Source organism: Vigna umbellata, chromosome 2, assembly GCF_029865625.1.
Source record: "Vigna umbellata cultivar VRB3 chromosome 2, Vumbellata_1.0, whole genome shotgun sequence".
NCBI classification, from domain to species: domain Eukaryota; kingdom Viridiplantae; phylum Streptophyta; class Magnoliopsida; order Fabales; family Fabaceae; genus Vigna; species Vigna umbellata.
The window spans coordinates 40,436,637-40,447,632 of NC_142166.1; the positions used below are offsets into that span (position 1 = coordinate 40,436,637).

The 10,996-nt window shown below is 33.2% G+C and overlaps 2 protein-coding genes across 2 annotated transcripts; one reads left to right on the plus strand and one right to left on the minus strand.

Annotated features, from left to right (window-relative positions):
* The first annotated feature begins 1,467 nt into the window (after window positions 1–1,467).
* LOC124823841 (UDP-galactose transporter 1) lies at window positions 1,468–6,460 on the plus strand. The gene is made up of 5 exons (XM_047296151.2): window positions 1,468–1,789; window positions 2,947–3,196; window positions 3,305–3,512; window positions 5,370–5,601; window positions 6,071–6,460. Exons 1-5 carry the CDS (start codon window positions 1,679–1,681, stop codon window positions 6,305–6,307), a joined length of 1,038 nt encoding a protein of 345 aa, XP_047152107.1. The 5' UTR covers window positions 1,468–1,678; the 3' UTR covers window positions 6,308–6,460.
* Window positions 6,461–6,960: 500 nt separating this feature from the next.
* On the minus strand, window positions 6,961–8,533 carry LOC124823833 (uncharacterized). Its single transcript, XM_047296141.2, has 3 exons — window positions 7,918–8,533; window positions 7,409–7,530; window positions 6,961–7,312 (listed from the first exon to the last, which is right to left on the minus strand). Exons 1-3 carry the CDS (start codon window positions 8,161–8,163, stop codon window positions 7,153–7,155), a joined length of 528 nt encoding a protein of 175 aa, XP_047152097.2. The 5' UTR covers window positions 8,164–8,533; the 3' UTR covers window positions 6,961–7,152.
* Window positions 8,534–10,996: the final 2,463 nt, after the last annotated feature.

Below are 10,996 nucleotides of genomic sequence, written 5' to 3' on the forward strand. Positions count from 1 at the left end.
ATATTATGTTCTCTTAAAAAATCAATTTAAGGTAACTTTCTGTAAAGGGTATGATAACAGTTTTTATATATCATCCAATTTAATGACAAATTCAACCAAATAAATTTAACTAGATTAGAAAAAAAGTTAGATTATATTTGATTCATCTTGGATTACTTAAAATTAGGTAAAATAAAAACACAAAGTAAAAATTCTTATCATTAAACAAAAATCATGAATTGTTTCAGTAAGGAATGTAGTATTGATTTAACATGGATAGTATAATATTTTTTCATTAAAATTTTATTTTAATTAAAAAATTATATTTTTATAGCATTTTTTTTTGCCTGAGAATTTTGACTAAATTTATTTTTTTAAAAATTTGCTCATATAGGAGTGTTATTTCTGTACGAGACAATAAATCAAACATATTTTTCAATTTAAGATTTCTGAAAAAAACCATTTTTTTTCTTTTCTTTTTTTATCAAAACACGTTTACTTTAGCATAAAGATGTTTTTAGTTAAACTTTATTTTTTTTAGAAAATGTAATTAAAAAGTAAAACTTACAAAATCAGTCTATAATGATGTTTGAAGTAATACAGAGAAAGATAAAACATCCTTAAAAAGACATATCACAGTCGTCATTTCCGTTCACGTTTCTTGTTTTAAATTGATTAAAATATATGATATATCCTTTTAATAAAATATCGAAATATAGTATATTCCATAATTAAGATCTTTTATTAATAGTTCAATAATATTACCATTTTTAAAAATAGCAGCATTAGTATTATTACTTTAACTACTATTTAAAGATGAGGTAATTTGCTATTATATTATAAAAGAAGTCTCAATTTTAATAATTACTAATTCGACCATGATATTGGCTAAGATTTTGATTTGAATATAATAACAATGTAATTAAATCACCGAACTTAATATTACTTAGATTAATATTTAAAACATCAATCTGAACCATGCATACACACAAGAATACTCGAATGCATTACAATACCGGGGAACAATTAATTAAGGAAACCTTTACACGATTTTGTTAAGCATGGCAAAATTTACCAGATTAATATTTAAAACACCATTGTAGCTATTAATGCAATGCAATACAAGGAAACGTTAAGAGAATAATTTATTACAAAAGTAATATTAAATATTCCTCTCCTAAACAAGATTAGCAAGTAAAACAAAACAATATGTCTCTTAAACTAAATTAATTTCGGCCATTCATTAAGTTAAAGCATTGATTAATAAAATCCGAATAAAAGGTATTGTTGGAAAAACCAAGACTTGAGGGTATAGGGAGGGAAAGAAAAACAAAGTGAGAACAAATGGAGTTTTGAAAAAGCGGGGAATGTTGATTTGTGACAAAATTGACCCTGAACCTCGGAGCTGGAATACCGTGGGACCCACATGCCCCACCAACCAAAGCAGAAAGAAACATAAAATTTCCATGGCGTGATAGGGAGAGAGCGAAATCGAACCGAAACGTTTCGAAAATTTCTCTTGCATAATAAAAGGGAGAGAGAGAGATAGAGAGAGAGGGAAAGCAGATTGCAGAGAGCAGAAGAGGTGCCTCTTACTCGTTATACACCGTTACGAGTTCGACCCTCTTCATTCTCTTCGTTCTCTTCATTCATATTCTCGTAGCCACAACACGTAATAGCTGCGCCTCTGGAACCGTAGATGGAAGAGAGTTTCGTTTGCCAGTGGAGCGATATCAGATCTCTCTTGTCCATCCTTCAGTGGTGGGCTTTCAATGTCACCGTAATCATCGTCAACAAGTGGATCTTCCAGGTTTCCGCACTTTTCTTTCTCTCATTTCAATTTCCAAACACCCGCCGATTCGCTTCTTCTTTTCTAATTCATGAGATTTATTTTCTTTCATGTCGTCGATTTTCTTAGATTCCGCCGCACGGATGCCTCGCGTATCGTGAAACTATCTGAATGAAATTGCCATGGATTACTGTTTTTCTTAGTGTTTCTGTAGATTGCTATTTTCGGCGATGCGTTTTAATTTGTAGAGTTTCATATCTAAGTCGAAATCCATGCCGCGTGCCTGGATCGAGTTTTTGTGTGTGTTTGAAGCGCCTTTTAAAAATTAACCAAGATAGTGATTCTTCTCTCATAATTAAAAAATAAAATAAAAAGTACACGTGATCCTAGCCCATCCACCGAGTATGATTGTAATTTCAAAAATCTTGTTTCGTTAATGATCTAGTTAATTGCCCGGTACTTCTACGTCCAAGGTGTAGGTTTCTCTTAATTTGTCGAGTTATTTGCCTGGGCTTTGTTTGATTTTATTTTCTCTGGTCGTGCTATGGATTTAATTTAACGCTAGATGTTTTGTTTATGGTGCAATAGACCTGAGATTATTGTTTGTTAATCATTGCAAAATTCGCCTGTTTTTGAATCTTGGAATCTGACATGTGTTTTAACAGCTGAACCAAAATGTGAAAAATACTGTTACTGCAATGTGACTTTCCTACCCTGGAACATAGCTTAGTATGATTTTAAAATAAAATAAAAAATTATTCTAACTGGTGGTATTTGTGGTTTAGTTTGTTAATAGAAGCAATTGTGTCTTTAAAGCATATATAAAGTCTACCTTTTTTCCTTAGAGATTGGGCTTTCTATTGGTTTGTATATTCTACAAGATTCAGTTCTGTTTTTTGCTTGTCAGTAAAGGTCTTATGGTTTTCTTGGTTTCATCCATGGTTCTCAAAACTCCATCTGGAAGGGTGTTGTTTTAAAATAATCATTTCATGATGAAGTTGATCTGTAGATAAAGCTTTGTATCGAGGCCTAAATGATTGTGATCGCCGACCTTTTATGCTTGTGTTCCATCTGTTAGCAATAAAAAATTATCAATATTGACCACTTAATTTCCACGATCCATGTGTATTTAGGATTCGAGGTATGGATTATAAACAGTTTACCTTTTTTTTTTTCAGAAATTGGATTTCAAGTTTCCCCTATCAGTTTCATGCGTCCACTTTATCTGTTCAGCCATTGGGGGATATGTGGTAATAAAGGTGCTGAAACTTAAGCCACTGATAACTGTTGACCCTGAAGATCGCTGGCGAAGAATCTTTCCAATGTCATTCGTGTTCTGTATTAACATCGTGTTAGGGAATGTGAGCCTACGATACATTCCAGTTTCTTTTATGCAGACAATAAAGTCATTCACACCTGCCACCACAGGTGGGTTTAATAATCGGTGTTAACATTTCTGCCACATATTTGCTACCTGCTTTACATTCAGATTTGAGGATGTTTACGATTACATCTAATCTTGGTAAACTGGTGCAGTTGTTTTGCAATGGCTAGTGTGGAGGAAGTATTTTGACTGGCGTATTTGGGCTTCTCTTGTACCCATTGTTGGAGGGATTCTTCTGACATCTGTAACAGAGCTTAGTTTTAACATGTTTGGATTTTGTGCTGCATTATTTGGCTGTCTGGCTACTTCTACAAAGACTATTCTTGCAGAATCTCTTCTGCATGGATACAAATTTGACAGGTACCATCTTTATGCTTGAATTCCCTTGTTGTTGATAACTCTGTATTTTGGTTTTCTTTCTTTCCCTTCTATATTTTTTGCCATTTCTGGATTTTCCAGTATGTAGATTTTCCGCTTCAACGTTATTTCCATGTCCGTAATATTATTTATTATGAAAATGGCTTTTACCGCATTGATTGCGTTTTTTGTTAACCTTTTTCTCATATGTAGAGCTAGGAAGTATTCTATATTGGAGCTACGAACATCTCTGGGTTCTGTTTAGTGCTTAGTTTGATTGCAACAAGTCAATCACTAAGAACTAGATGCAAATAAGCCAAAGCAAAAAATTGCTGGGTTTCACTTTTTAGTTAATGTAGAAGGCCCTTTATACGGTGATTTTATTTATTAATGATCAATATTTGTGTTATATAAGAATACTAAAACTGAAGAGTGCCATTCAAAGTATAGACACACATCTTCGTGTGCATCTTTATTGTTGTAGGCATGTAGCTAAGCAGTATGTCTTGGTATGTACAAACATTTCTGATCAGCATCTGTCGAGGTGCCAAGTTTACAACAATGTTTCATGAGTTCCTTTGTATTTGTTTGCTTCAAAAGAAACAGAATAGTGTTTTCACCGGTTATCTGGTGATATTTTACGTTTTTGGATACTTGAAAGTTTAGGAGGGGAGGCGTTACCTCATTCCAAGGTCAGGGGCATGAATCAAGCCTTAGTAAAAGTTTTATGTTAGGAGTCCTAGATTGAGTAGGATGGGCTATGAACTTCAGTCTTGAGGTTTTCCCTCTAATGGACTAGTCTTTTTGAGTTGAGTAACTCTTACGCTTTTTTGTCTTAACCAAGGTTATCAAATTCGAGAGTTTACGTAAACTCGTGAGAGTCGAGTAAACTCGACTTGTAAACTCGACTTGTAAATTCGACTCGTAAACTCGTAAGAGTTTATTTCAGATAAAAAATTATATAAATAATATCTTAATTCAAATAAGTCTACAAAATTATATAACTTTAAATTAATAAAATTTATAGTTATATTGTTCATAAAAATAAATATTGTAAAACATAAATACTTTGATTATTGTCATTAATTTTGATGCATTTCATTAAATATATAACTTTCAAGCTCGTAGAATCGCTCCAAACTCACAATTCTACACGATCTTACCGATTTTACTGTCGATTTTACCGAGTTTCCACAGAAAACGAGTTTACTTCCGAACTCGGAAGCCATGTATGGGAACGTAAACTCGCGAGTTTACGAGTTAACTCGAGAGTTTGATAACCATGGTCTTAACAATATATGCTCTTGTTGAGAGTTGGGCTAGGAAAGGGTTATTTATCGGCTGAATTAAGGAGCAAATAAAAACTGATAATTGAGTGAAACTGTCAAAGAAAAAGAAGAGATATAATTGGGGTCAATATTGGTAGAGTGATGTTGTGGATGTCCGTCCTCCCTCAAAAAGGAGGAACAATGTCACGAGTTCTATATTTAGTAAAATGAACTACTTAATGTTGTTAAGAAAGGATTATTTATAGACTGAATTAAGTAGCAAGTAGAAACTGATAGATGAGTGAAACTGTCAAAGAAAAGAAGAGTTACCATGGGGTCGATATTGGTTGAGTGAATGTCTTCGCAACAATGTATAGCTCTGCTGCGAGTAAAGTGAAATACTCATTTTTCCGCAGAAATTGCACCGAAGACGTTTTTCTTTTGGCAATGACGATTGGCATATTGTTATTCTTTGTATTTGTCTTGGCTGTGCTATTTTATTCTACTCGGGTCATGACATGGTTTCTCTGAATAGCTTTGCCATGACTTTTCTGCAGCACACAGACTAACTTTTCTTTGCATGTATATTTAGCATAAACACAGTTTATTACATGGCACCTTTAGCAACCATGATCTTGGCGCTTCCTGCACTGTTACTTGAAGGCAATGGAATCCTTGAATGGTTTGGTACCCATCCATATCCTTGGTCGGCTCTCATCATTATTTTTAGCTCCGGGGTGTTGGCTTTCTGTCTTAACTTCTCAATTTTTTACGTGATTCACTCCACCACTGCTGTAACATTTAATGTTGCCGGAAATCTTAAGGTGAGATTTATTACGTATAAGTTCAAGCATCATGGTTTGCACTTAATGTATTTTGAGAAATTGTGTATTATATCATCATTCCTGCACGAGATGCGTTTCTCTCCTTTTAGATTACATTTCATTCTAGCTTAACATTTACTCCCTTGTTTGGATTTATTAAATTAATCTTCATTCTTTGACTTTGCTTCATTAAGTGCATGCTAATGTGCTTTGTGTCAAAGGATAATTAATGTCGGTGAATCTGAACCATATGTTAAATCTCACTTCCTCTATGACTCTTTTTCATTATGAGTTTTTGGAACATGTTAGTCTTAACTCTTTCCTAACTTTAAAATATAAAGAAAAAATAATTTACTTTCCTACTAAGATCCTTGTTTATTATCACTTTTTGTTTTTGTTATTAAAATGAGAACGAAGTAAGAAGTATTTGACAATTTTCAAATTAATCAGAATCGTGTTTTTTGTGCAGGTTGCAGTCGCTGTCCTTGTTTCTTGGCTGATATTTAGAAACCCAATTTCATATTTAAATTCTGTTGGATGTGCCGTGACTCTTGTGGGCTGTACATTCTATGGTTATGTGAGGCACATGCTCTCCCAACAGCCAGCAGTCCCTGGAACTCCTCGGACCCCCAGGACTCCAAGGACCCCCCGGAGTAAGATGGAGTTGCTTCCTCTTGTAAATGATAAATTAGAAGATAAGGTCTAGTAGTTTCTTTAGCTACGCATGAAAGTTGTGTTTCAGCCTTTTTTTAAAGGCAGTAATAGCAATAGGTACGAATACACTAAAATGACTACCCGTTATTTATTGTTAGATTACCCAAAATTATTAATACAAGTTTCTTTCGTTTTTCTTCTACTATCCTACCTCTCTTCCATCTTTATCAATTCTCTCTTTTTCCCTTAATAGGCCTTTCTATATTTCTCCCGTTTGATGCCGTGCACTGTAAATAAAAATCTTATTCTTATTTTCGAAAGTGAATACGTATTCATATAATAGCAATTTTGACAATCAACGTTTATTGACAAAAAAAAAAATGCCTGTTTCTTTTAGTTAATCGCCAAGAGTGGGTGAACTGCATGTGATTGACAATACAGATAACTTAAACGATAAATTGAAATGTGCTACTTTTTATAATACTAGTATTTTTACCCTGCAATTTATTATATAAATTTTAATTTATGAAAGTATAATTAAAATTTAATGTAAACATTTTATTATTTAAAATCGAAAAATAGTTTAAGTTATTTTAATAAATATGGTACACTCCTCAATAAATGGCACTGCAAAAATTAGTGGCTCCTTGACGATGACTTTTTTCTACCAGCTCTAAACACCGAAGAACATAGTAACAAAACATATGTTCACAAGCATGGACAATTAAATTATTTTTATTAAAAGTCAGATTTCTTGGTCACTCGACAAGATATAGTTAGAACTAGTTACAGGGTGATATAGATTATAGATGACGATGCAGATACAAAGGTTGCTCTAACCACTTACCCCTTTTATCCCCTTCTAGGATCTGAACTAGCGGCATCTAAATTTTCAATCTAAGCCAAAAGCCAGAAGTTCTTCTGCCACCTAGTGCTAATGAAGTATCCATTTGTGCCCTGGCTTCTCTTCCTCACTCCAATTGTCAAGCACTCTGCTTTATTGATGCAATGATTCACAAAATCCTCCGTACAACCGCTTCCGCTGCTTCCACATATACTGCAGAAATAATTCTTAACTTATAAACTGCATACACTGAATCGCTTAAAACTCAAACTGAGTGACAGGAAGTTTAAAATTTGGTATAGAACTCACCAACTTAAAAGAGAAGATGACTTCTTTTGGCCCAGTACCAGGACAGAGACTTCCAACTTCTTTACTTGGCTCATTACTGTGGCCAGTTTTGGTCCTTGGATAACGAGCGCTTCCACTTCAACCTATGTCAGACCATAACCTTATCAGTAACTCTTTATTCAATAAGGGTGGGAACAACATAGGAAGAACTGTCAAAAGAAAAGCTGAAACATCTGAAAACTTCTCATGATTTCTCTCTGAAAAGTGAAAACAAAAGAAGAGCGTAATGCAAGAAGCCAACACCCTTTGCCATCTAAAGAAAAGAAAAGCTGGAAAAGAAACAATGGCAAAAGAGGTGATATGAAAAAAAAAAAAAGATCGAAGAAGGGACTTCTTAATCCACTGTTATTGAACAGCACTGAAAACAAAAGAACAACTTGAATCAAGATCTACACTATTCCTTGCCTCTGTATTTGAACACAGTATATGAAATGGAAGAAGTAACAAACAAAGAAACACAACCAACTTACCCCTGGTTTGCAATCTTTGCAAAGAGAGCCGAGATAATTGACGAGATAGGTGGAAGAAGAAGGTTCAGGACCCTTGTGAGGAGGTACGATATGAAGAAGAGTCAAGGAATCACCCTTATTAGTTACATGAGTAAGTGCCCACATCATCGCATGCTTGGAATGTGAAGTTCCATCAACCACCACCATCACCCTCTTCTTCCCCATCACCCCACCCTCCTCGTTTCCGTGCATGTCAAACCCTTCCATTCGATTCACGCTTCCCTCACCCTCAAAAACGAAGCCGAAGAACTGAGCATTGATCTCTAGAACACACGCGACACTTGATTTATGCAACCGCAAGTGTGGCACCGTACTATTATTACCAGATAAAGAGGGTGTAGGTGCTAGAGTGTTGCAGGAGTTTTGTTTGACAGATTACTATAGTTGGGAAAACACACTTGCACTTGCTAGTTCCTAGAGAGAGAGAGAGAGAGGTGCAGAGTAGGTAGAGAGGGTGATGCAGGAGGGTAAAATGTGATGCCAATTGCCAAGGCTTGGCCTTTTATTAAAGTGTCACGGGAATCTGAGGTCTGTATTATGCATGATGCATAACAGGATCTTTTCGGAAATCTTTTTCATCTCTTCCACAATCTTTTCTACCATTCTAGTAATACTGTTTTTGTCCAAATAAACAATTATCGTTAAGCCATAACAATAACAATATAAACCGATTTTCCCATAACTCATGATGTGTTACCTCGTTCCGCATGATGTTTAGTGGTCCATCAGTAGTCAGATCAGTAATGTATATATGATGGATCCAAAATTCTTGTATTGGACCCAAAATGCAATGTTTGAATCATATCAGGTTGCATTCTAATAATCTCATAATGAAAAATGCGTTATTTAGAAATGGTTTAAAAAAGTGATGAACTTTTAATTAAGTTGATGGGATTAAGAATTACCCACAACAGGAACAAAGGTTTTGAAATGTTTGAATGAAGCATACACAGTCGATCTCTGCATATTACTGTTTGAAGGTGAACTTAAATGCAAGCCACTTTCACCAAAACAGTGTATCCAACTGGGTTTGCCTGGGGAATCGTTTGTGCCTATTTAGATTAACTTCTTTATTTCTTCCAAAGTAGATCGATTAAACTTTTCTTTAAAAACGATTACAGAATCAGTATTTCCATAACTGTCATTAGCTGCGTTGCTTTAACTCTATCGTACCAGTAGCTTTTCAAATTGAATATTGGGTGAAAGCTTGAGTTGGATAACCTCACCTTCCAAAATAAAATCAATTCATGATGGTCTCGGTGATCAGAGCAAAGGGCATAGGAAAAGACTAATAAAAACAAATAAATTTTGGCATGAAGAATTATATAATTAGAAACATATAAAAATACCAACATATAACTAGTAATAAATGTAGGATTTCAAATGTGATTGTGTTTCTCGTCCAACACAATAAAAATAGAATCTTGAAATCAGGGTTTTGGCATCAATTACCAGTGGCACTGATTAAACCTAAATGAGGAGAGTTTATATTTTTTGAATAATAAAATAAGAGTTGCTTTACTTCTCATTCACTCGTCAGTGGTCAGACAGCAGAGCTGACAGACTATAATAATAACAAATTTGAAAAGAATAAAATAATAATAAAAGGGTTTTGTTTAGTTGTTAATTAATTAATGTGATGATTATTTATTTATGCAGAGAAAGGAAAGGGTGTCAGAAATATATAGGGAGCCTCGTGAATTGGGTTTTGTTTTGTTTGGTAATGGAAGCACAGAAATTGGTACCTTCAAATTATTGCTCCCGTAGCCCTCGCTGAACCAACTCAAGTACTTCACTATACATCAAAACTACCATTTTACCCTTTTTCACTTTTCTCACTTACCCCCTCTTAACTCCTAAACCTAATTAATTGTCGGAAGGGTGCTCTGGTAATTTGGTGTATTAGATTCGTTCATAGACTGATTGGAATCACAGTAGTTGTTGTTGCACCATCTACATCATTCATATCATTAATATTAATATTTATTTTTACATGGAAAATAATTTCTCCTTCTTGAGTTTGATGTAATTTTGTATTAAATATGAATTTAAGATGGAACACTAAACATGACTAGAGTCCAACGTACCATAATATGGATAATTTCAACTTGCATAGAGTTATCTAATATAAATAATGGAAGTTATTCTTATTTTCGTTAAATTTATTAGATAAGATAAAATATATAAATTGATTGTTTAGTCTTAAAATAATATTGTTAAATCGATTATTAAATTTAAGTTTATATATCCCATCGCGATTTTATTTTTTAAAATTGTTTCCATAAGTTGAAAGAAAAATATAAAAATAAATAGTTTTGTTCGTTTTGAAAATTTTTATTATTCATGATTGTTTGCACGGACGAATTCGTGGATTTATTTGTGTTCGCATTTAAGAAAAAAGAAGAGAATTTGCAGGATAAATGATTAATTCCATCTTTATTATATAGCGGAGATATGAAAGAATTTAATAATATTGATCTAAAAAAATCAACTTTATCCCTCTAAAATCAACCTTCTGATATTAATCTTGGAGAAAGCATATTGCTTAACATGATAGATTCGATTCTAATAAAGAAACTGATTCCAACTAAACTGAAAATTTCATTTATTAATTTATTAATAATAATATAGTAAAATAGTAATATTATTATTAAATAATAATAATAATAATTAATCATGTACCCTTCCGTCTTCTCTATTTTCTCTAGCCAAAATGATAAAATTATTTTTCATACAAAATTTTGATTCAAATTATTAGTACAATTTATTCTTTTAATTATGTATTTAAATTCAATAATTTTTTACAAAAGTATTAAACTTAGTTATTCAGAAGATTTATTAATTTATAAAAAATTGAAATTGAAATTAAATTACAAACGTTCTGTTTTTGGTTTTCTTGAAAGAAACGTAAACTAACATGTTTTATAGGCAGATGAGAGAGTTACAACTTACAATGCATTATTGATTGACGAGCATAAAGAGTTTTGATTGAGCAATGTAAATAACCTTAAATGGGAGAAGCATGTCATTCATTCACCTT